The 25258-nt window shown below is 46.1% G+C and overlaps 1 protein-coding gene across 1 annotated transcript; it reads right to left on the bottom strand.

The window, feature by feature from the left end:
- Positions 1 to 9005: 9005 nt before the first annotated feature.
- Pipox (pipecolic acid and sarcosine oxidase) lies at positions 9006 to 23994 on the bottom strand. The gene is made up of 8 exons (XM_003469709.4): positions 23711 to 23994; positions 19827 to 19975; positions 12007 to 12220; positions 11567 to 11749; positions 10865 to 11011; positions 10374 to 10532; positions 9747 to 9822; positions 9006 to 9464 (listed from the first exon to the last, which is right to left on the bottom strand). The coding sequence occupies exons 1-8, from the start codon at positions 23822 to 23824 to the stop codon at positions 9334 to 9336; spliced, it is 1173 nt and encodes a 390-aa protein (XP_003469757.1). The 5' UTR covers positions 23825 to 23994; the 3' UTR covers positions 9006 to 9333.
- Between the last annotated feature and the right edge of the window lie 1264 nt (positions 23995 to 25258).

Genomic DNA, 25258 nt, shown 5'->3' on the forward strand with positions numbered 1-25258 from the left:
GAGGCTGTGTGCTTTGTGATTGAAGTCGGTGACATAAATCTCCCAACGTAACACCTATATGTGCAGAAAGAATTTGCTTTCAATATCAAAAGTCAGCTATGACAGTTTTATCAAAATAATTTTAAAGGATATTAAGTTTTGACACCATTCAGGCAAATTATATTTGAGGTGGCTTAAGAGTCAAAGAGTTTCCACATTTTAATAAATTTTTATATGTTTTGTGCCACATTTATGATCTGACTAGATTAGGAAAAGAAGCAAATGGATTTGGGGGAAAAAGGACACTAGAGAATTTGAAAGTGAAGATTTTTTTTTTCAATCTTGCTATGAGGAAGAGGCAACCAATAGCTTCAGCAGCATAAGGCTTTGAAAGACAGGCTAATGACTAAAGCCAGGAATGTATACAGTGTGTGCAATGGAATAGGCTCACAGCTCACCCTAACCCTGGGGCTTGGCATCAATTGCAGCTTGGCACCTTTGCTAGAGAGCAGCTCCTGACCCCCAAGAGACTTCTATCTTGCAGGGAGCAAGGGAGAGTGACACTTCTGAATGTCTCCCTGCAATGCTGTGCCTGGAAGTAAGGGTTTCACAGCCTGCTTAGGTGGTCCTGGAGCCCCTCTGTGAGGCTCTTCCTTCTGGTGGATCACATACTTAGCACCAGGCTGGATTTTTTTTTTTTTTTTTTGTCTTTTTGCTTTTTATCGGTACGGGGGATCGAACTCACGAATGCCTGCTTGCAAGGCAGGCGCTTATGCCGCTGAGCTAAATCCCCAGCCCTCACCAGGCTGGATTTATTGCATAGAAATAACCATTCCTGGAACTGACAAAATAATGCCTGGAGAACCAACTAGAGAGTGAGGCAATCTCGAAGCTTCGCTAATAAGTTCTTAAAATTCCTTGTATGCACAAAAGTGCATATGAAAATGCAGATCAATAAATAAATACTAGGTGGCTGGGGATATAACTCAGTGGTAGAGTACTTGCTTAATACATGCAAGGCCCTGGGTTTGATCCTCAACATCACAAAAATAAATAAACATTAGAAGGAGCTGGGTATGGTGGCACACATTGGTAGCCCAGATACTCAGGAGGCTGAAGCCAGAAGAGTCTAGGAGTTCAGGGAAGACCTGCGCAACATAGTGAGATCATATCTAAAAAAAAAAAAATATATATATATATATATATATATATATATAAAATGTATATGTATTTTTGTATATAATCTTCATATATACATATATATGAGAGGAAACCTTATTTTGGAATATGGGATTAAAGATAAAATATCTGTTCTTAATATAAAATTTTTATGCAGTTTTAAACATCAGTGTACCAACGCCAAAGAGGGCCCCCTAAGTTGTCATCTAAGGGTGAGTCTAAGAGTGGCTTCTTTCCAGGCGTTTCCTGTACAGGAATGGGGTGGGTTGGGGGGGTAAAGCATGTGGCAAAGCTGCTTAGAAACTGCTTAGATCCCTCGCTCAGGGAAAGCCGTTCTTAAAGCTGCAGGCATCTCCTGGCAAGGCTGAGTGGAATCTGCAAGAGGAACAGATTGGAGGTGGAACATGAACCGGATATTTAGGGATAGCAGCCGCGGCAGGGAGGGTAGAGGGTCTAGACCTCGGTCTCCCATGTGGCCCGGAGCTCTGCAGGTGACAAATCTAGGTGAGCACATTCATGTTGCTGAAGGGACGGACGGAATTTAAAGGTCATTTGAGGATATTTGGGCTGTGGTTGTATCCTTTTGGGTTTTTTTACAATCTCTTAAGAGGAGTCGGTAGCTCACTGACCGGTCTTTGCACATGGTTGATAGAACTGTGCTTCTAATACCTGGTTCCATCTGAGAAAGTTTAGCCCCTTATGGAAAAAGCACTGCTGAAGAGGCAAGTGACCAGGGAGTTTCAGTGAGAAAATGAGGTTTCCCTGTAGAAGGGGCCACCTGGGCTCCGGAACCCAGGAAGGTCTAGGGAGAGGACGCTCCCTGGGGTGTGAGTGTGATCTCCCTTTCCCACCCCAATCCCTGGCTCCCCAGTAGAAATCAGCTACAAATCTCAGCTTGTTGGGAACAGATGGCCTTGGCTGACGAATAAGCCACCGCAGGCTGCTCCACCTGTTCTCGGGCTGGAATAATCAGCTCGAGACAAACATCGGCGCTGAAATAACTCATGGCAGCGGGTGATGTGCAGACACAGATTCCAAAACTCTCTTAAGCAGACCCCCTCCAACTCTCTCCCCTCCTCAGCCCCCAGAGGCCACTGGGGAAAGGTAATGGAGCAGAGAAGACTGATTGAACTCCAGACTCAGGAGCAAGAGGCCGGAGAGCTGGTGGTGGAGAGCTGGTGGTGGTGCGGGGCAGGGCTGGTTGGAGGGCCCAGCCAAACTCTGAGGTGGGGCAGGAAATTATTTTCATCGAAATCGTGGAAGTGGTTGGTCTGTGTGTGATTGGAGGCCGAGAAGACACAACCAGTGCAGGATAGGAGACCTGAGCATCGGGGTGCATTTGGATTTGTTTATCAAGGAGTATATGCAAATGAGATCGAGTTCCCAGGGAATCTCTCAGCAGCTCAGACAGCTCTGGCAGCAGCCACCAGAGCCTCTTCCCCCAGCCTGTGTGTGCCTGGACGCCTGTGATTCTACGGATGTGTGTTCACACCTCCCTCCACCTCTCTGATGAAGTCAGCTGGGCTAATGTTCCCTGGCAGAGGCAGATGAGCCAGTGAGAGGGAATGACAGCACCGGGAAGCAGTGGGAAGGGCAGTGGGGGTTGTGGCTTCCTATGAAGCCAGTCAGGACCAGAAGAAAAGGCCGATCAGCGACTGTTTGTGTTGGGTGTCTTAGGCAGACGGCTGGCTTTTTGGGGCCGGCCAGCCAGGAGGCCTGGTTTATAGGAGTGTGAGGGTCTTGAGTTCCTGCAGGGTGGGTAGACACATAGGGAAGAAGTTTGCAGAGCCCTCTGGCCCCCACTTGTGTTTCTAGCTGCCAGTTCTTTCTGACCCCAAATGGGCCCTGCTGGGCTGTTTGGATCAGAGCCCTGCCCCGGTATGTAGGGTCCACCCACCGGTCTCCTCCTGGAAGCTCATTATCCTGTTTCACACCGGCCCGGAGGTGGTGGCATCTGTGCCAGGTTCTGCTGCAGGTCAGAAACACTCAAGGAGCTGCTGCTATTTGCTTTGTGTACAAAAAGTAGGAGTAATAAAAATAAACCTATTTACCCTTCCCGCAGCCTCAACAGTTATCAATCTCGCCCCGCCTACTTCCCCGTCCTTTCCCTGGCTGATTCTGAGGCTGACTGCAGATCTGATGGCCTTTCATCAGGAAATACTTCAGTATTGATCCTCCGAAGAAAAGAAAATAGCTGTTTAAAAAAATATAATCACAATGCTATCACACTTTAAAAATGATCAATAATTCCTTAATATCAAATATCCACTCAATGTTTATATTTTCTGATTTTATTATATATATTTAATCACATGTGAGATATGATATATATGAGATATATATATTTTTTTTTTAAATTATTATTATTATTTTCAATCAGGATCCAAAAAAAGATTGAGGAATTTAAAAAACGTCCTATGCTCAGGATCTTTTCTCCAAGGGATTCTGATTTAATTGGCCTTGGGTGGGACCCAAGCAGCATATTTTTTTAAGGTTCCCTAGGTGGCTTTAATGTGCAGCCAGGGGTGAGAGATGCTCTTCCTTCCCTCTGTCCGGAGTTTCTTGCCAATTTCAACACTGCCGGGCTGTTAAATACTTCTCCCAGGCGCTAGCCCTAGGCCAAGCAGCTGGCTAGCAGTCAGCACCAACCTGCCGCCTGCAACCCTCAAGCCCAGGGGCCCAGTCTTTCTCCAGCCTCCCCTTTCAGATGCATTCAGCTCTGTGAACACAGCATTCCTTTTCCCTCGAAATCCATACTCTCTGTGTGACTGTTCCTATCCCTTTCTCCCCTAATATGCCTGCTGCTTGTTCTTGCCTTGCAAGCATAGCAGATTTTTTTTTTCCCCACATGAAACTAGCAAAATTCCTGCCTCAGGAAAAAGTGAGACCTTCCCCGGGGCTGTACTCATTTGGCTGCTCAAGTGGCAGCCTGGGGAGCTGAAAGCTGAGTAAAGGGCCTGCTGGCAGCTTGACAGCAGATGTAAGGGAAACAGAATTTGAGGGGGATTTGAACCCAGCACGTCTTAGGAAACCTAAGCAATCAGTTTCCCCTTAAGATGTTGGCCCCGGGAATGTGTTAAAGAACCATACCTGAATCCCTAACTAAATGCTTTTGCTCCTGGGCCAGCCCTGGGCCTGCTTTCCTACAGTGGCAGCCGTTTCTGTATTCTGCTGCCCAACCCCTCCGTTCCACTTAGCTTTTGGGTTTGTTCCTCCCTCTTGTCCTCCTGAGTCCGCACTCCATGCCTCACTGACTGTTGGTGAAACAAATCTAGTCTAAAATAATGAACAATCAACTATCCTGATGTTCTGGGCCAGGCTGGGCAGGGGTGGGGGAAGGGGTGGGGAGCTGAATCATTTATAAAGCTTAATAAAGATGCAGATGAGCAGTGCTGACTAGGAACCCCAGAGCTGGGCTTATTCATTATTCAAAGTTATGTAAATGCCACTGGGTCCTGTGTGTCAGAATCCTGCCCCTCATCTCTGCTACCTCTCCGGGACTGACTGATCCAGCCCACCTTGCGTCACTCCTGCTTCTGAGGGGCCAGCATTAGCCCTGGCTAATTAGCCTTGCTAAAGTAACCATTTCCTACCCCAGAACAAGAATCCCAGGCCCTGTCTGCAGCCAGCAGTCTTCCAGAAATTTTGAGAGGAGGCCTTGGCCTTCAAATGAGAGTCTTCAGGAGCAAATTTCTAAGGAAAGGATACCCTAAGAGGCTCGTATGTGTGCATGTGTGTAATATTTCATATATCTGCCTACTGCCTCCTTAGGATTCCCTGAGGCCTTGCCTAAGTCCCTCTCGCTGCACTGAAAGCCCACCACTGGAGTAACCAAATTTCCTTTCATCACCCTTCCTAAGGAAAGAGAAACAGGCCCCCAGGAACTTTCCAGCCCGCTCTCTCTGAACCAGCTCTTTCTGGTTGCCTCCTTTTGCCTCTCCATAGACAATCGCCCCTCTTGTAAGTTAAACTCACACCCGACCCAGGGTACCGAACTCCAGGGAGGGCTGCGCTAGAGCTGACCACACTACCTATCTCCTCTCTTCCCGAGACCAAGGCTGTGGCCGTGTACCTCACAGTACCCACCCTGACTCTCCTCCCTCTGCACCAGTCGGCCTGTTTCCTCATTTGTCAGTTTGGTGAGGCTGAGCGATGAGGAATTGGGTCAGAGTCACGATGGCATTGATTTCCTCGGCTCTCCCTCCTTTCCTGGCCTGGCTGTCCTCCCTCCTCGCCCCAGTCTATTTTTAGTCTGCCTCTGTTTTCCTTCTTCTGGTTGGCAACCACCTCGGGCCTCTTTCTCTCTTTGCCCTTATCAATCCCCTGCAGCCTAGCCGGCCCCGGCTGCCCTTCCAGAGGTCTCTGACTGCCTGCCCGATGGATTTTGATTTTCTTCTATCTGGAGATATGTAAGGGCTGCCTGGTCATGCTCAGGTGGAAGAGACTCGGAGAGAGAATTCTGTTTGGACAAATCCTTCTACATTACAGAAACCCTCAAGGCATCCTCCTAGCCCTTATGCACTGACCTCTGTTTTCTTCTACGTCCATGGATTATTCCCTACTTCTCTCCCCTCTATGATACTACCTTGCCCCAACTAAGAAATGCTCACTTCCTCCCATTTGGACACTCGAGGCCCACTGCCTTTGACTTTTGGGGTGTGTAGCACCCCTTGCAATCCTTTCTGATCACCACATTGCCGGTCTCTGTGTCCAGTTCCTTGTCTCACTCCATTCCTCACTGGCCTCACCCTTCCCTGCATGCTCATCCTACCCCGTGCTCCTGCTCTCCCATTCTCTCTCCTAGCACACTCTGGGCCGTCTTGCTAAGGCCGTGTCAGCTCAGGCCGGGCTTGGAAGCATCCCCCACTTGTCCTTTCTCAGCCTTCTGGAGACATTGGTCCCCTCCGTGGAGCTGCATAGGCTGGATATTTTGGAAGGGAGCTGCAGCTGGCTGGGGGAGGAGGGGATGACACCAAGCAGCAGAGAGGACTTCGGGCAGCTGTGGAACCAGAGAGGGTGTTGCGAACATCCTTTCTCCTCAACTTGTGGGCAGGAAAGCTGCTGGGATGGTGCTGTGGTCTCTCTATCTCATTTCTCTCTCCTCCTCAATCACAGTGCAGTATCTTGCTTTCTGATTCACAGTATCCCTTTACACACACCCAGATAACCACACAGCTCAGTTCTCCTCCTCAGGTCTGCAGAGGGGCACCCTCCAAGAGCCAGACCCATCTTGAACACTCATCAAAAAGGACAGATTCAAACTGGGTCTGGTGGCTCAGGCCTGTAATTCCAGCACTTGGAAGGCTGAGACAGGAAGATTGTTGCAAGTTCAAGACCAGCTTGGGCTACAAAAGTGAGCTCGAGGCCAGCCTGAACAAAGAGACCCTTAAAAAAAAGGTCAGCTTCTCCCCCAGAACTCACTGTCCTCACCCTGCTCTGTTTTCCTCTTTTTTTTTTTTTTTTTTTTTTTTAATTTGTACCAGGGATGGAATTCACGACCATGTACTTACAAGGCAGGCACTTACGCCACTCAGCTAAATCCCCAGCCCTCTGTTTTCCTCTTAAGCATTTATTAACTTCTACTATATGGTAAAATTTACTTACATGTATTGCTTACCTGACTGTAAACTCTGTAAGAATAGACCTTTTGTTTTCTTTTTTTAAGACAAGATCTCAATATATAGACCAGGATGGCCTTGAATTCATTATGCAGCCAGGCTGCTTTCAAACTCACAGCTATTCTCCTACCCCAGTCTTCATAGTACTGGGATTACAGGTGTACACCACCGGCAAGAATAAATTTTTTTTTTTTTTTTTAGTACTGGGGAATGGAACTCAAAATCTTGCGCCTGCAAAACAGGCGCTGTGCCACTGAGCTATATCCCAGGCCTGAATAAAACTTTTTTTTTTTTTTTGTCTTTTTCCTTTTTATCGGTACCGGAGATTGAACTCACGACTGCCTGCTTGCAAGGCAGGTGCTTATGCCGCTGAGCTAAATCCCCAGCCCCGGATAAAACTTTTAAAAATGTATTTGTATATTGAATGAATGTAATATAAACGAGGCATGGTGGCATATGCCTGTAATCCTAGCACTCTGTGGGGATTAGTCAGGAGCATCATGAGTTCAAATAGAGTTTTGGTAATTCAATGACTTTCCTATACCTGTTTCAAAAAGTAAAAAAAGCTGGTGAGTTTAGCTCAGTGCAAAGACTCTTCATTTGTGTATTGAATAAACGAATGAGTGAGCGAATGCTCTTATCCAAGCCTCACACTTCCCTGTACAATGGGCCAACAATGCCCAGTACTGAAAAAAATACACACATACATACAACATAAGCGTTACCATCCTAGTCATTTTTAGGCATATACCTCAGTGGCATTAAGTGCATTCATATGGCTGTGCACCCAATTTCTGGAATGCTTTACATCTCACAAAACTAAAATTGCACTCATAAACAAATCCTCCCTCCAGCCCCTGGCAATCATTCTACTCTCTATGAATCTGACTACTGTATTTGTATAAATGAAATGGTGTGGTTGGTCCTTTTGTGTCTGGCTTGTTTCACTTAACATAATGTCCTCAAGTTGCCTTCACGTTGGAGCTTGTATCCGAGGTTTCTTCCCTCTTACGGCTGAATAATGTTCTACTATGCGCTCTGCATTCTGTTTACCCTTCATCTGTCAGTGGACATCCGGGTTGTTTCTACCTCTTGGCCATTGTGAATTATGCTGATCTAAACGTGGGTGCATAAATATCTTTTTGAGACACTGTTTTCAAATCTTTGGGGGTATATACCCAGAGGTAGGATTGCTGGGTCCTATGTTAATCTATTTTTAATTTTTTGAAAAATCACTATCCAGTTTTAGAGTGAGGATTTTTATGTTTTGTTTACTGATACATGCAGTGCCTGACACACAGTAGATGTTAAATGAATATTTGGGTATTGAATAAAGGAATGAGTGAGCAAATGCTCTTATCCAAGCCTCACACTTCCCTGTATGGTTGATCAGTATTATTGTTCTCGTTATAGAGGCTCAGGCTCAGGGAACCACTTGAGATCACCCAAAAAGCAGACTTGGCATGGGGTCGGCAGGATCGGCTGGCTTTTATAACTCACTGGAGAAATCAGTGCTAATACATGTGCCGAGACCTTGAAGAATGGAGGCAGTTGAAGAGTGATTTCCTCTGCATTGTATTTACTGTGGGGATATTCTGACTCTCATTCTCATTGCTCACTGTTCCCCACTCAGTCACCCTTCCTAGAATATTCACACCACCCAGTCCTGTCTGTTTTCTCTCCAGAGCATTTAAAATCCCAATCTCTGGGGGTGGAACTGGCCCAATCTACAGATTCCCCACTTGGGTTTCACCTGAGTGTATCCCGCCTCGCCTGAGACCCTGTTTACACCTCAGCTCCCACCCACCCTGGGGTAGTTAGGAGCCCGTTCCCTTCCAAAGCAATTAGTGCAAGGAGGCCAGCCGACTCGGTGCTAATGCTGTTTCATTAAGTGGGAGCAATCCTAATGATAATAAAATGGCACATTTAACATTCAAACATTGAACAGGGCTTCTAAGCGAGTGTGTCTCTCTCTTTCTTTTTGGTATAACAGCTCCATCTTCATAAAGACCTGACAATACACCTTAATGAGGGACTGGGGAGTTGAGTGTCTTTGCAGATTCAGAGAGAGGATGAAGATCAGACAAAGAATCCAGAGACAGGGGAAGCAGTGCAGTGGGGGGACCAAGATACTGTGGATTCCTGGGGGTAACAGATTCTGTGATGCTAATTTAGACAATTAAAGTCTACAAGAAATAAGATCACATGGGAAAGAAAACCCACCACAGACTTTTATGTAATGCAATTATTTGTTTATTCAGCAATTTTTTTTTATCAAACGTGTATTGTGTAGCTATGAGATTGATGAGAGTTTGTGATGGAGGATGGATCTGTCCTAGGATGGCTTCCCTAATTTTAGAGAAAAGGAACCCCAAGAGCACTAGTGATCTGTAAGAGGTCATCTTATTTATGCTCCCCTGAGCAGATTTAGTCAGACCTACCCTAAATCCCAGAGAGAATCAAATGTCCCAGCAAGAGAAAAGGATGTATGTATCTCAGGGTCACTTCCCAGAGCAATTTCCCAGCAGAGGCCAGGGCACAGTGGGGAGGCCAGCCATCAAAGGTGGGCTTTGCCCAACCCAGAGAAACGGCTTATGCGAAACGGTGTCAAGTCATAGGACGACATTAATTTCATGCTTAACTCACACAGGATCTTTCCCACAACAGGAGCCAGCTTGAATCCATGCCCTAAGAGAAGGAATAGATGGTGATACATCTTCAGGGACTGAAAGGCTGGCTCCTGAGAAGTTCCCTGCTAGCCAGACAGGCTACCTATCCTGCTTGGTCTCATCTGAAACCTAGACATTGCCTCCCATTGAGCCCCTCTCTGTGACTGCCCAGCCTCTTTATACACTAAATATCTGGCCTCCGACACTTATCTAGGCATCTAAGAGTGTATAAAATACCCTTTTGCCTGGCACTGAGGTAGATCAGATTGAAGGTTTCCCATGTCCCTCTCCTTGGGCTCACCAGAGAATCCGGCACCAATGATAATGTTGTCGTACTTCGGGTGACGATCCAGGACAAAGTGCTTATCTGGGGTGTTCTGGAAAGAAATAGTTCCACTGTGTCAGCTGAGGACAGGGAGAGGAGAAGTGACAGGCTCTGATAGGAGGAGGAGTCTGGGCTGGATCTGTCTCTAGAAAGAAAGGATGGGGCACAGGCGTGTTTCCCACACGCCAGGCACCCCTGTGGCTCTGCCAGTCTTTCTTGTCTGTCCATCTGTCTCTCTCCTCCTACTGAGCCATGAACACAGTAGGCGCTCATTTCATCTTTATAAACCAACTTTAGCCAAGATGCCTCAGGCACTGGTGACATCTGTCTCTTCTCTTTGTCCCTAAGGCCTGTTCAACTGGAGCATCTTGCCAAAAAATCTTTTAAAGCTCTTCTGGGAAATATAGTGAAAGACTTCCAGGCATAAACCTAGTTGTCTAATGAAAAAGAATATGAATAATCCCTAATGGACCCTCTCTGGTGGAGGTGAACCAATCCACAGAAATTAGCTTCCTTGTTTCAGGTCATGTATTATGTCGGGGGTCAAATGTAGTCAAGCCTGGCTAGGACAAGATCTATCTGTCCCCATCCCCGGCCTCTTACCGTATACATGCAGCGCTCTATGATGGCAGGCTTAGACTTCAGGTCAGGGAAGTAGTCGTGGACAAAGTGGCATAGGATTTGGACATCTTGGACACCTGAGAAGGCCATGGGGTCGTCCCGTTCCTCCGGGTCCACTTTGTTGCCCTGGTGAACACAGATCTGGCCACCAGTAGAGCAGTGTGGTCAGTGAGGCTGATCCCATATGCCAGGAAGGGGCAGACTTGGACTCAGGATGTCCCCCATGCACCCTCCAGGCTTTCCCCAATCCTGGCACATGCTGTCTATTGCCTAATGTCAGCCCCTGCACCCCCATGTTTGCAAAGGAAAGATTCCTCTAGCTGGGCCTTGGGACAGCTGAGGGGGTTTTCTCTGCAAACAAAAAATAGTGAATACACAGTGAAGCGAACTCTACTTCTGCCCACTGGGACAGGAGGGGTCTGTGTCAGAAGGGCGAATTCAAGCAGCCACCTCTGCTCTGCCTTTCTGCTCACCTTCATCAGCCCAGGGTACTCGCCTCCAGGCAGCCCATAGACATGATAGGGATCCGAGTCCAGGCACATGAAGCAAGGAAAGGTCTGGGACACACTGTAGCTCCCAGGGACCTTCTCTGACCAGTAACACACGTTGATCCGCAGAGTCTTGAAGCATGGGAAGAAGCGGCACACAAAGGGAGAAAACAGACAACAGAGCTTCTTCTGAAGTCCCACAGCCCTTCCACACACCTAGGCCAGGTCTCCTGCTGTTTGCTCGTTACACACATTATGAGGCCTGAAGACCTCCAAACTCCCGTCTCTCCCCACCCAGCCTTACTTCTCTCTTATTCCAGAAGTTGGTAATACCTTGTATTTATTCAGTGTTCACTGTCAGTCAGACCTTCTGCTAAGGGCTTTCTATATATTACAGAATTTAACTCTCCAACAGCCCTTTGAGATAGCTGTTAACCCCATGTCAATAAAACTTGAGGTGCAGTGAGGTGAACTAATTTGCCCAACGTCTTCCACTACTAAGTGGCAGATTCAGAACTCAGCGCCTACACGGCCAGGGATACAGCTCAGCAGCACTGCACCTGACTGGCAAGCTCAAGGTCCTGAGTTCAATTCCCAGTACAAAGAAACACCAAAAACAAATATCTAGTCCATCTGGCTCTAAGGCTTCTCTTACGCACTGATTCTCAGACTCTCTGTTCCCCCTACCTGGAGTGGTAACTCAATGCCCAGGGGCTGGAGGAGCTTGTTGGACCATGGACCTGCCGTGATGACCAAGCTCTTAGCTTGGTAGCTCCTGGAGGTGGTTTTCACTAGGACTGGGAGCCCAGGTCTTATCTCTGTCACCTTCTCTCCATCATGCACTGTTCCCCCTAGCTGGTGAATTACATCCTGAAAGAGCAGGAAAAGGTAAGTTAGTTTGTACGTTCTTCATCCTAGAGGACAAATCCCTGCACTTAGGTCTGAGAAGACAGTGAAGAATCTAGATCTCCTCTCCACAAGACCAGCAGGAGTATAAAAATGACCTGCTCTCATGGTCAGGACCAAAGGCAGAGGGCAAAGGCCCTCACATGGAGGGGATTCTGGGACTGGTTGGCTGATGGGGACCCAGGATGTTCAGAGCATTTTTCAGTGCTGCCCAATGTCACCTGGAGGGCTCTGAGGGCCTTGTCTGCATAAAGGACCCCTCCAGTCTTGTCCAAGAGCCCCACTTCTCCCCTGGTCAACCGGAGATTTGGGAAACATTGTTTTAGTTCCTCAGATGAGAGACGCTGGTGTTCTATCCCATGCCTAGACATGGTGGCCTGCATCGTCTCTAATTCTGGGTTCCCCTCCATCCCTAGGACCAGTAGTTCAGTCTTCCTGTTAAAAAAAAAAAAAATCTAAATAAATAAATAAATAAATAAATAAGGCACCCCAGTGAAAGCCTACGCCAGGGCCCAAGGCATTCATCTGCTGGCATTCTTCAGCATTGGCATTTGGGGTGGGATCTGCTGGGGCACTGTAGATTTAGGGAGTCGGGAGTCATGACCTTGCATTCAGAGAACAGGTGAAGCCATCCGGTTCCTGCTGTAAGAGTGCCCTGCTGCTGGTTTCTAACTTATGCCCAAGTTCACACTTGGTTTGCCTGTCCCTCCAGCCTGCCCCTGAGAGCAGAAATCCTAAGTCCCTTTCTACCTAAAGATGGCAGGTGTGCCTTCAGTCCAGTAAGATTTCTTCCCCTTCTCGTCCTGACCCATTCCTTATGCTCACCCTCTATTCTCTGTCCTCTCCCCCACACCCACTGTTTGTTTTCTTCTTCCTTTTTCTTGCCATACAATATCTTGTCCCTTGCTAAGTGTCCACCTCTCAGATCTTTCTCAGAAGATGCTCGTTTTGTGGCAAGCATTCTACATTGGAAGATCTGGCTCTCCCTCTGAGCCTGGCATCACCTTGGTGTGACCTTGACCTGGTCACTTACCTCTTGGGGCCCATTAGAATCCTCTCTTCTGTAACACATGGCTGCTGGACCACTGGTGGAGCCCTTCTCCTACCCAGTGGTCAGGAGAAATGGTATGCATCATGTTTATAGTTGTCACAATGTCTGAAGTTGTTACTTGCACTTAATGAGTTGCTCAGGGATGCTAAATCTACAGTGCCCCAGCAGATCCCACCCCAAATGCCAATGGCACTTCCATGCCCAAACACCAATAGATGGTCTCTTTGAGTCCCAGCCACAAATCCAATGATCCTTTGATTTTATTTTTCCCTTACCTCCCTCTAGCCTTCTTATGCTGGAAAGGAGCAAAAGCTGTTTCTCTTTAATGCTTCCTGAATCTGTCGCAAGAGGCCAGAGCTCTTTGGGGGAGAGGGTCCATCTGCCCATCAGGCCATTCCTGTGGTTCGCCTTAGTTTCAGCAGCCACAGTGACCAGCGACAGCCTGGCGCATCCCCCAGGCACTGTGTATGAGGCTCGTAATAGCCTATAATGGAGTCTCATGGATATTACATGGTTCCAAATCCCACATTATCTGGTTGGGGGGATTAAAGAGAAGATTGGGAGGGGGTAGGGACACAGCAGACTCGGGGGCCGGTGTCAGTACACAGAGCCGCGCAGTGTGCCCAATCCATTTGCCATGGCCCCCGCCTACCCGGCATTCAGCACTGGTGAGATAGCAGAGCCAGCTTCTGCCACTTCAAAGCTCAGCAGAGAAAGACGCAGTGGAAATCCCCAGCAGCCAGCAGATACTTTTTTTTTGTAGCCCCCCAAAGGACTTCAGATTGGTTCTCAGGTAATGAAAACTTGCCTAGTAAATTTCTTGGTCGACAAAGTAATTTAGAAGCCATATATAGGGCCAAGAATGGTGGACATATGCTTCTAATCCCAGCTACTCAAGAGACTAAGGCAGGAGCATCGCAAGTTCAAATCCCAGCCTGAGTGGTTCGGCAATTTAGTATATGTTCTTGAGCCCTTTTTCCTTGCTAGATACAGTTCTGGGAAAGCCCTGGCTTACGTCCCAGCTGTGCAGATGTAATGTCTCTGGCCTGGAGACTCCACAGCAGTACATTCTAACTTCTGCTGGCTATACAGCAGACTCGGCCTCCTCAACGCTGAAACATTCACTTTCTCTTTTCCCAGCCTTTCATCCTGCCTGCCTTCCTTCTTTCCTTTAAATACGAACTCCTTTTACAGGGACACATTGTCTGGGAAAAGTGAACTCACGCCAAGACAACAGGCGAATCTCTCAAATTACTAAACGTGGAGTGATGTTCTAATTCCCAAGCTGTCCTGTGGTGGGTGAAGCGGGAGCTCCCCATCCCAAGGAGTAATCAGCGAGCTGATTCTGCCGGTGAATGTAATTGTGCCGATTGTAATCATTTTGCTCCAGCTCTCTGCCCCTGTGGCATTTATTTCTTAGCCCAGATATTGATCTAACAGTGGGAAATTTTCCATCTGAATTTGTGATGCCGGACCCTCCCCTAGTCCGAAGACGTGTTTGGGAAATTCTCATTTTCCGTGGATCACAGCTGAGCTATTTGGCCTGAGGGAAACCGCGCTCTGCTGAAGAAATGCCACGGACTGGAGAGAAATTTTTGACCATTATGAGCAAATCGGAAATAAATGTAAAACACTGCCTGGAAATGCAAAGGCCTGTCATTATGGGAGATAGGTGAGAGGCTCCTGTGGGAAATGCTCAGAGAATTGGAAATCAGTCAATCAAAACCAGGATGGGAGAACGGGCCTTTTCCCCCAGTATGAAGATAGATGACTTCCATGGGCAGATTGAAAATCATTTAAGTGCTTATTTTCTTAATGGCTTTTCCTAAATTCCAATATAAATAGGCTGCTCACTCTGCGTTAATTTCTCACCCCTGTGCTCCGGGCCCTCCCCTCCTCTTTTTCTGCTCAGACCTAGGCTGCAAAGTTTGGGAAGAAGAAGGTAAGAAAGGACAAGAACATCTATGGGGAAAATGACCAGGAAATGACAGATCAGGGCTGGTCTAAAAAGAAGGGTTTGAGGCCAGCTCAATGTGGCAGAGGAACCAAAAATTCAAAGTACCCCCCACCAAACGCCCATCAGAATCGAGATCATTTGGTGTGAATTATGCCTTTCTCTAGACTCCAGCTGGCACCAGTGCTAGAGGTCACTGAGAAGTCCTCCCCGGGGCCTTGTTGACTCTTCGGTGGCTGACTAATGCCTTGGATGTGATGCAGGGATTGGTGATCTGGGATTTCCACCCGTTACTACAGGGAACAAGTGTGAAATGGAGCAGGCAGGACCTGGAAGGAGGGAAACAGCTCTTCCTGCATCTGCCAACTTCCACTGCAGGGTCCAGCTTTCTCCTCCCTCACCTGGTTAAAAGTGCCAGCTCTGTGTCACCTTGGAGAAGGGACTCGTCATGGCTGCGGTCTTTGTTGGTTTTGGAGGAGCTCTCTGTGTTTTATCTTCGGCTCAGTGGGCCGAGGTGGAATTGGTTAACAAAGACTGCTCCAGGGAGGGGATGTGGCTGACAATCCAGACACTTCGCAGACACAGGAAGCAGCAGCTGCGGAGGGGGCCGCCAGGTTCTGCCAGCAGCTGTACTGCCTACGGCTGTGATCTTGTCTGATATTGTCAGCGAAGCAGGGGCAGCCTGGGTCAGGAGCTGGATAGTAGGACTCAAAGGGAGAGGCGGGGCAGAAAAAAGATGGGTCACAGAGGCAGGCTTTGCTGTTGGTATCAGCATCCTGGCTGTACACATCACAAAAGATTCAGACCTTGTGATCTGACACATGTGTCATTGTCTGTTCCCGGAATATATGCAAATATTCTGAGCCCACTCATGTAGAGTATGCCACTGTCACAGCAAGCAGCAGAACAAAATAAAAAGAATTGGACAACCACCTCCATACCAGCTCCTAAATGTTTTTGTTTTTTAATCATCAAATCTCATTATGTTCCTTTCTATCGGTTATGGTATTGTGCTGGTTCTTCTAGAATCTGGGGGAAAGAATCACAAAGAGGATGAATCATTTAGAAAATCCAAATTATGTGTAAAAGCTAAAACAATCTGAATGACATTTAGCCCAAAGGTAGAGCGCTATATTCAGATACCACCTCCAGAATGGGTGGTGTCTGCAGATCCCTACTAGTAAAAAAAAAAAAAGCAAAAAATTTAACATGCCTGAGTAAATTAGGTTAGCATAAGACACGGCTTGTTAATGATAGAATAACAACAACAATGGCCATAATACTTAGTACTCCAGCACTTCACAGGTTTTTAAAGTACATTCACATTATTCTTCATCTTTCATAATTGAGGCTGTGATAAAATAGGCTTTTAGTATAGGCCATGATATTTCGCTGGCTTTAAACGCACAGTTGCAGTGTTTTGACCTGGAATGATTTAGGCATGAATTTGTTTGGAGACAAGGTAATGGACAACATAACCTGTTTGTGGTACCGTCAGGATCAGCGGCCAGTAAACTCTGATCAAGGGACCAATCTGGCTTCTGGCCTGTTTTTCTGTGATTCTCAGCCAAGATATCACACATCCAGGACCTGGGACTGAACACAAGACCTTTGGACTGAGCCACATTCTCAGACTTTTTTTTATTATTTTCATTTTTTATTTTTTTTTCTGGTACCGGGGATCGAACTCACAACTATGCACTTGCTAGGCAGGCGCTCACACTGCTGAGCTACATCCTCTGGCCCTTTTTAAATTTTTTATTCTAAAACAGGTCTCACTAAGTTACCCAACCTGAACTGGAACTTGGTGATCCCCCTGCCTCAGCCTCCCAGAGTGCTGAGTTTAGAGATGTGTTTCACCATGCCCAGCTAGTTTTTATATTTTTAAATGATTGATTTAAACAATCAAAAGAAGGAAAAAAGAAAGAAAGAAGAAGAGGAAGAGGAGAAGGAAGAGGAGGAGGAAAAGCCAGGTACTGTGGTGCAACCTATTCAGGAAACTGAGACAGGAAGATTGCAAGTTCAAGGCCAGTTGGGGAAACTTAATGAGATCCTATCTCAAACTAGAAAAATAAAAAGGGCTGTGAATGTGGCTCAAAGCTCCCTGAGTATGGGCTGGGGATTTAGTTCAGCGGCATAAGCACCTGCCTTGCAAGCAGGTGGTCATGAGTTTGATCCCTGGTACCGATAAAAATGAAAAAGACAAAAAAAAAAAAAAAAAAAAAAAAGCTCCCTGGGTGTAATTCCCATTACAAAAAAAAAAAAAAAAAAAAAAAAAAAATCAAAAGTATAACATCTTATGACTCAAGGCAAGTATATAAAATTCAAATTTTGATGTCCAGATTTATTGGATCACATCTAGGTTCATTTATTTCCATCTTGTCTGTGACTGCTTTCGCACTACAATGGCAGAACTGAATAACTGCATCAGAGGAGAACATATGGCCTGCAAAGTCTGAAATGCTATGTGGCCTTTAGAGAAAAAGTTTGCTGAACTCTGCTCCTAGACTAAGAGTAGAGTAATTCTGTGATTTACATTAATGCATTCAGACTCTGATTTACTACACCAGGCATGGTAGGGTAGTGCACCTATGGTTCCAGCTACTTAGGAGGCTGAGTCAGAGAGATCTCTTGAGTCCAAGAGTTTGAGGCCAACCTAGATAACAGAACAAGATCCTGTCTCTTAAGAAAAAAACAAAATAAAGAAGAAAAGAAACTTTCCACTTATCACCAACTCACTCTTGAGATTGTAGAGAGAAACAAATATACTACATATAGAGGGTAATTACCCCTTATTTAAATGCTTGGGACCAGAAGTATCTTGGACTTGTTTGCATTTTGGAATATTTGCATCTGCACAATGAGGTATTCAAGTCTAGACTCAAAATTCATTTATACATAGTCTGAAGGTAATTTTATATAATATTTTTAGAGCACCTGTGTGGCTTTTAGTTTGGTTTTGGTTTTATTTGTGTATGAATGTGTGTGTTTGTATATAGGTATGTGTGTTAGTCACTGGGTATGAAGTCCAGAACCCTAACACTGAGCTATATCCCCAACACGTATTTTTTTAATTTTGAGAGAGTCTGGCTAAATGGCCCATGCTGGGCTGGAACTTGGAGTCCTCTTGCTCCAGCCTTGCCTTACAGGTATGCGTTACCAGGCCTTGCAAGCTCTGTGCTTTGAGCGTCTCATCTCATGAGGTCAGGTGTGAAATTTTCCACTTGCATGTCAAGGCTCAGCAAGTTTCAGATACTGGAGCACTTTGGATTTCAGATCTTCAGATTAAAGATGCTCAGTCGTAAGTATTTAGAATAGCCCTAGTTGGTTTCTTCTTGTGAGTGCTAAGGAGATGGAGGAGATACGATTTTCCAGGTTCAAACCCACTAATACCCTCACGGCAGTTCCATGAAATAGATGTTACTGTCCCCACTTTATGGGTAAGAAACCCTACTCTCACCCAGGTTAAACAGCTGGCTCCAAATCACACAGCTAATGCAGAAGAACTGAGATTTAGAACCAGGCTTGATTGGTTCCAAAGTCCTTCCAAATTCCTGACCTTCTGCCAGACCAGAGGATTGTGAGATTGTGAGAATCTCCTATCTGATGGTCCCTTTCCTTTCCTCCTGTACTCATTCCCTGACATCTGTGGTCACTGCTTCCCTTTTGTCCCTTGCCCTTCTTCCTCCATCCCCCAAAGGAGCCAGAATATGGCTGGCTCAAAATAGGTGGAAGGGAACAGTTATTTATTTTTTTTTGGGGGGGGGGGAACAGTTATTTAAAGGTTAAGCATTGTGCCCAGGGCTGGGGGTTTAGCTCAGCGGCTTAAGCACCTGCCTTGAAAGCAGGCAGTCGTGAGTTCAATCCCCAGTACCGATAAAAAGGAAAAAGACAAAAAAAAAAAAAAAAAAAAAAAAAAAAAGCATTGTGCCCAGTATTTTTACAAAAGTCTAACATAATCTTCGCAAAACCACATGGGAAATAAAAAGTGATACAGAGAGATAAAGAAACTTTTCCAAGATCACATAGCTGATAATACCTAGGGCACAAAGTCAAACCTAAAAGCTGGCATCCTCTGGAAGACATTTGTGCACCAGGAGGAGGCATGCCCTGCAAGGCCTTGGGCGCTTCTAGTCCGGGACACTCAGCAGCGTTCACAGTTGGCCGCCAGAGAAGGATGCCTGTGCCAGGCCACCCCTGGGCAAGACGAGCTCCTTTATTTGGGTGCTGGGTGCATTAACTGCCTCTGAATAAATCCTTAATTAGCTGCCCCAGCTGTATTTGCATAATGGATTTCACTTTGTTCTTAAGTTAATGGTGTTTTTGCAACAGAACAGTAACCTCTTGGTTCCTGACCATTAAAATAACTGTCACCCTGTGGGGTAGAGCAGGGGTTATGCAAAGGAAGTTCAGTTGTGAAGGGAGGCAGGGCTGCTTAAACTCCCCATGGCATGGCAGATTTTCTGCTTCCCTTCCCAGATGTCTGAAAGGTCGGTGACCCAGGAATCCTAAGAGTTAGAGGGAGCCACTGGCCAACAGGGAAGTGGCTTCCACCTCACTCTTTGCAAGCAATCTGGCCTGACCCAGAAGGAAAATTCTTACTAGTAAGAATATATGGATCAAAAAAGCAGTTTCCAAGGCTGGAGATTTAGCTCAGTGGCATAAGTGAGGTCGTGAGTTCAATCCTGGTACAGCAAAAAAAAAAAAAAAAAAAAAAAAAAGAATAAAACAAAAAGCAGTTCTTTTTCCTTCATTTTAACACTATCCAAAACACAGCTAGACTCCAGCCAGCTGCTCATAAGCTTGCCAATTCTGGGGGTTTGCCCTCAGCGCTCTCACCGATTTCCCCAGTACAACCTCTGCCAGCTTTGGATGTAGAGTCCACCCTAGGCCTGGAACGCAGAGCCTGGACTCAGCTCTCTGGGGTGATAATGACCACCCCCCACTGTCCCCACCCCGCACCCCAGCACAGAGCTCCCTCCCCTGATATTTCAAGTGTTTGAGCTGCTTGATTCAAGGAATTCCTCCCCACCGACCTGTGCAGTGAGGTTCCAGCCTCACGCTCCAGCTGGGCCCATAACCGATAGCTCTCATCCATCATTTGGGTGTAGAAGTCTTGAGAGTAAGCCTTTCGGATTATGCGGCTCTGTCCATGGGAGCTTCCTCGGGAGTGTGGGAGAAAGAACTAGAAGTGAAGAGCAAGAGAAATAATGGAATCCATCACCTGTTTTGCTGCATCCTTTTTGGGGAGCTGGGTCATTGTGTGCTGTCAATCAGAAACTACTGATTCTTTAAATAGCTCCCTGCAATCTTTCCAAATTTTCCTTTTGTGGTCAATTTACTGTCTTGGTGATCAAGGGAGAAATTCTTCAATGGCAATGACTTTGGATTCCTTTTTGCAAATATTTGCCTCTAGAAGTCCCTTTGTTAGCTGATCCTCAGTCGTCTTAGTACAATCTGGCCCTGAAACAGGGACTTAGCATCTGGGCCCACAGATACACGGTGGGTAACAAAAAGCAAGAGGAAACTTGGCATCTCTGCCTACTTTAGGGAGGTTGGGGACAGGGTCTTACTTCACAGTTCAACCTGATTTTTTTTTTTTTTTTTTTTTTTTTTTTTGTCTTTTCCTTTTTATCGGTACCAGGGATTGAACTCACGACTGCCTGCTTGCAAGTCAGGCACTTATGCCGTTGAGCTAAATCCCCAGCCCCTGAGCTAAATCCCCAGCCCCTGAGCTAAATCCCCAGCCCCAGTTCAACCTGATTTTGAATTCACTCTGTAGACCAGGCTGGCCTCACACTCATGGTGATCCTCTGCCTCAGCTTCCTGAGTCTGGGATTACAGGCATGTGCTACCATGTCCAGCTTTGCCTTCAATTTGCCTTTGTCTCCTTTATTACTCCTTTAAAACTTTATATCAGATCCCTGCTCAGTTTTGTACATAGGCAGGTTAGTCACTTTTCAGGAAAATCTGTCTGAAAACTAGTAGTATAAGTTTATTAGCTCTAAATTTACCTAGCTTTTCTTATCTGCCTTCTAGACTGAGAACATTGAGCCGAGCATGGTGGCACATGCCTGTAATTCCAGCTCTCAGGAGGCAGAGGCAGGAGGATTGCTGTGAATTCGAGGCCAGCCTAGGCTATGTAGTGAGTTCAAGGCCAGTCTGAACTACATAGTGAGACCCCATCTCAAAAACAAAAAAAAAAAAAAAAAAGACTGAAGACAATAAGATAAGAATATCTAAAATGATTTTCAGGCCTATCCAGTTGCCAGCTTTGACAACATCCAGTTCCAGACCTCCCGCAGCAATGCTTAGCAGTCTTCTGTCACTGTCCTAGACCTACCTTAGGTCATCTCAGACTCCAGGAAAAGAAGAGCCACACACAAGCATCTCAACTCCCAGAACCAGTCCTAAGGTATCGAATCAACCAGGTCATGACCAGGGTTATCAACCCTGACAGCCATTCTCCTTTCTTATAAAACCCAAGGTTTAGGGGCTGGTGATTTAGCTCAGCGGCATAATCACCTGCCTTGCAAGCAGGTGGTTGTGAGTTCGATCTCTAGTGTCAAAAAAAAAAAAAAAAAAAAAAAAAAACCAAGGTTTGCTCCGGTCCTTAGAAGACTGAACTGGAACTCCTTTAGTTTCTTTTGGGTATGGCCACGCTAATTAAGGATTTATTTCCCCGTCCCTCACCACTGCCCTTCTGATTAGTGTTTTGGGAATGGGAGGCCAAATCTGGTCCGTTGGGACTACTGGAAACTGGGCTTTTGCCCTGAAACTCCAGTAACAATCCAGTTTAGACTCAGAGAGCAGAAGCAGAAAGAATCTTCTATATTTTTCTAATCTACCCATCTCATTTGTGGATGAGGAAAACAATGCTGACTCTTTTTCTGTGACTTTGGGTCACTCAGGATAAGAGAATTACCTTGGGATTTGCAAAAGCTGGAGAGTTCCCTGAGAGGATGAATCAGGAATCCCTTGGGCTTTGAGCAAACTGCTAGAGAAATGAAGATTTCTAACTGATAGACAATTGAAAAAGGTTTCATTACCAGGAAGAGTAAACTGTAACCCATCTAGAAAGCTGTAGGCAGAATGGAAAGATGTAGAAATCTTCTCAGGTAGGTGCACCTGCCCTCTGAAGGACCCTGCAGCTACTCAACTTCCACCCCCATGAGTCGCTACATGTGCATTGCCCAGGATCATTTTTCTCTTTAAGGAAAAATAAGACCTGCATCTTACTTCCTGTGTATCAAGCAAGGAGACTGCTATTATCAGAGGTGACATAATGAAAAGAAGTTTCTGCTGGGTTCTGGAATGTCAACCTTTGCCTCTTTACTTAAGGTTATCCAGAGTGGAACTGATTATTTTTGTGCTCTGGACCAACAATTTGGGTACAAAAGAGACAAGAGAACAAGAATGAAGAGAACAAGTCTGGGAGTAGTGGTGCAAACCTATAATCCTGGCATGTGGAGAGTCTGAGGCAGGAATCTCAGCTGGGAAACTTAGCAATTTAGTGACACTTTGTCTCACACTGAGATTTCACCTTGCCCAGAAAGAGTGGCTGGTATCAAGAAATCAAGCAATAACAAATGCTGGAGGGGCTGTGGGGAAAAAGTACCCTTCTCTACTGTTGGTGGGAGTGCAGACTGGTGCAACCACTGTGGAAATCAGGGTGGCGATTCCTCAAAAACCTAGGACTACAGGTCCCACTCAACTCAGCTATTCCCTTTCTGGGTATCTTCCTAAAAGAATTGAAAACATCATACCACAGTATATGTGCACCCATGTTTATAGCAGCACAATTTGTAATAGTTAGATCTTGGAAACAACCTAAATAAATGCCCACTGACCGAGGAATGGATAAAAAAGATGTGATATTTTTATGCAACGGTGTACCACTGAGCCATGAAGAATGATAAAAAACTGGAGACTTGGCTGGTCCGATGGCAGTGGGTTATCAGAACTTATTAACATTAGTGTCACTAAAGTTGGTATACCACTCCCCTACTGCTAAATTTGACTGGCTTTAAAAAAAAAAAAAAACTGGAGACTTTTATAGGTAAATGAATGCAACTTGAGACCATCCTCATAAGTGAAATAAATAAGACACACATGTGTAAACATCATATTGTGTCACTAGTGTGATAAGCTGAATGCAACAACATATGTTTATGTGTATGAATATATATGTATATAAAAAAACTAAAGATAATTATACTACAGATTTCTCTGAGTTCACTGAAGAGAAAGATTTGTGCTGGTATTGTTTGGACAATTGAAGGCAAATGTCTTGTGCTCTGGGTGAATGATTTGGGGATAACGTGCCGTGTATGTACCATTGCTGCCCACAATTGACATGTTTTGAAATTATATCTTAGTTTTTTTTCTTTTTTCTTTTTCTCCTTGAAATACAATAGATTCAGGGGGGAAAAAGTTAGGCCCTGTCTCAAAATTAAAAAATGAATAAAGCCTGAAGATGTAACTCAGTGCAAAGGCCTTGGGTTCAATCCTGAGTATCAAAGGGGAAGAGGAGGAAAAAGAGGAAGGGGGACATCCTGGGCTGGGTGTGGTGGTTCCTATCTATAACCCTAACGCTTTAGGTGGAGGCAAGAAGATTGCAATACACACACACACACACCATCAATTAAAACCAAAAACAAAACAGCACCAGGACACTTCTTGGTTAAGGCTAAGAACTGAGAGACAGTGACAAGAAGAAATGTGCCTAGAATCTCTGCCGCATGGGTTTCAGAGTGTGGAACTTGCTTTTCATCGTCAGGAAACACACCAAGCAGTGAAACTCCAAACCACACAGAATTTGTGATGATTCTAGCCTTTTAGCTTCACCCATAACCTGATAGATCTGGAAACCCCCGCCAGGTACAGTCCTTCAGGGCAGAAGGGCAGAGTGACACAGTACCTGTTCCAGCAGCAGGACTCTCTTCCCACGTTTGGCCAAGTGGTAGGTAGTGAAGCAGCCCTGGACACCTGCCCCGATCACAATGGCATCCCAGAGATTTCTCTGAGTAGCCATAGTGCTCACTTAGCCACACAGCCACAGAGCCAAGAAGGAGAAAGCAAACAAAAGCAGCTCCAGGAGGAGAAAGGTAAGCAAAGTCCAGCCTGGCCTGCCTTCCCACAATCCCCTGGGGCTGTGTCCCTCACATTTTCCCTCCCCCAGAGCCTCGCTCAGGGCTTGGCCTCCACCTCCCCTGCAGAGCAGAGCTGGTAGCCTGATTTGTGAGGTTTAGCCCAGCTCAGCTGCCAGTCTCACCCTTATATCCCTCTAGCTTTCTATTCTTGGCCCAATTATTGTCATGCAAATGGACTCCTTCCTATGCCACCTTCCTGTCTCATTATGATCTTTGTCTCAGGACTTCAGGCCTGGAATTTCAATGCCGCCTAGACCAAGCTGGGCACCAGGAATGCTGCCTCCGCCTGCTGGTTTTCCATCTTCAGCCTAATTTCCTTTAGAGAGTCCATGGGGCCAGCTAAGAACTTGGCAGGATGCCCAGGGTAAGGTCCACCTCCCGCATGGGTGGTGCGGTCAGGGGGTAGACACAGGGCCAATTGGGAGGGCAGTTTTGTGATTATGAAATTATTCTCAGCGTGTGTTACTTTCATTTTGAAAAAAAGGAAAATCAATGATCCTGAAAAAAATGGAAAGGACAGAGTGAGATGAGGAGCTCTAGATGAGAAGCCCTCTCCTCAAGCACAGAGGAAGAACTGGGCACCAACCTAGGGCACTGCGGAGCCCTGTGTGGAAGACGCCTCAGGGCCAGGCACAGGCTAGGTGCCATCACAGGCACTGGGTCAGAGCCAAGATCTGAAGGTCCTGATTCTTACATGCTTGGAAATCTTTAAAACAAAGGAAACGGAGGCTAGGATATAGCTCAGCAATAGGATACGCACTTAACATGCTTAAAGCACTGGGTTCAACCCCTTCCCCCAAAAAAAGTATGAACCCAGAATTAAGTGCTGGAATCAGAAGAGGTCATCAAATTAAGGAGCCCTATGGCTGAAGTTTCATTAGCTTCCTGGTAAATCTGCCTCTGGATACATTATCTCGTTGTACCCTCACAGCCTCAGGAATATCGTTATGGCCACCTTCAGCAGATTAAAGACAGCCCCCAAGTTCTCTGTCACTCATCCAGTCATAGGCTCTGTGACTCTTTGACCATAGAATGTGCTAGGAGCCAAACATGACTCTTTCTGATCTCTACCAGCTACTTCTTGTCCTAGAGTACTTGTTCTTAGAGCCCTGAGCTGCCATGTTGGAAATCTAACCACCCTGTGGGAGAGACGAGGCAGATACAGGCCCCAGGATGATCTTGAGAGCCAGTCCTAAGAGAGAAGCCAACTTGAACCCCCCAGCCCAGCCTGTCCACCATTTAAAATTGCTGAATGACCCAGTGAATACCATGTGGCACAGAAGAATCATTCAGTTAAGGCTCTTTGGAATTCCTGA

Source organism: Cavia porcellus, unplaced genomic scaffold, assembly GCF_034190915.1.
Source record: "Cavia porcellus strain 051 isolate PalLab524CR breed Dunkin Hartley unplaced genomic scaffold, mCavPor4.1 scaffold_6, whole genome shotgun sequence".
NCBI lineage: Eukaryota > Metazoa > Chordata > Mammalia > Rodentia > Caviidae > Cavia > Cavia porcellus.

Bases quoted from the DNA above. Each gene is read 5' to 3' on its own strand.
- Pipox (XM_003469709.4), bottom strand. From the start codon at position 23,824: ATGGCTACTCAGAGAAATCTCTGGGATGCCATTGTGATCGGGGCAGGT. The intron at 19,976-23,710 runs GTACTGTGTCAC...CTTCACTTCTAG, and splicing joins GAGTCCTGCTGCTGGAACAG to TTCTTTCTCCCACACTCCCG. The intron at 11,750-12,006 runs GTGACATTGGGC...CTGCTCTTTCAG, and splicing joins AGGCCCTCAGAGCCCTCCAG to GATGTAATTCACCAGCTAGG.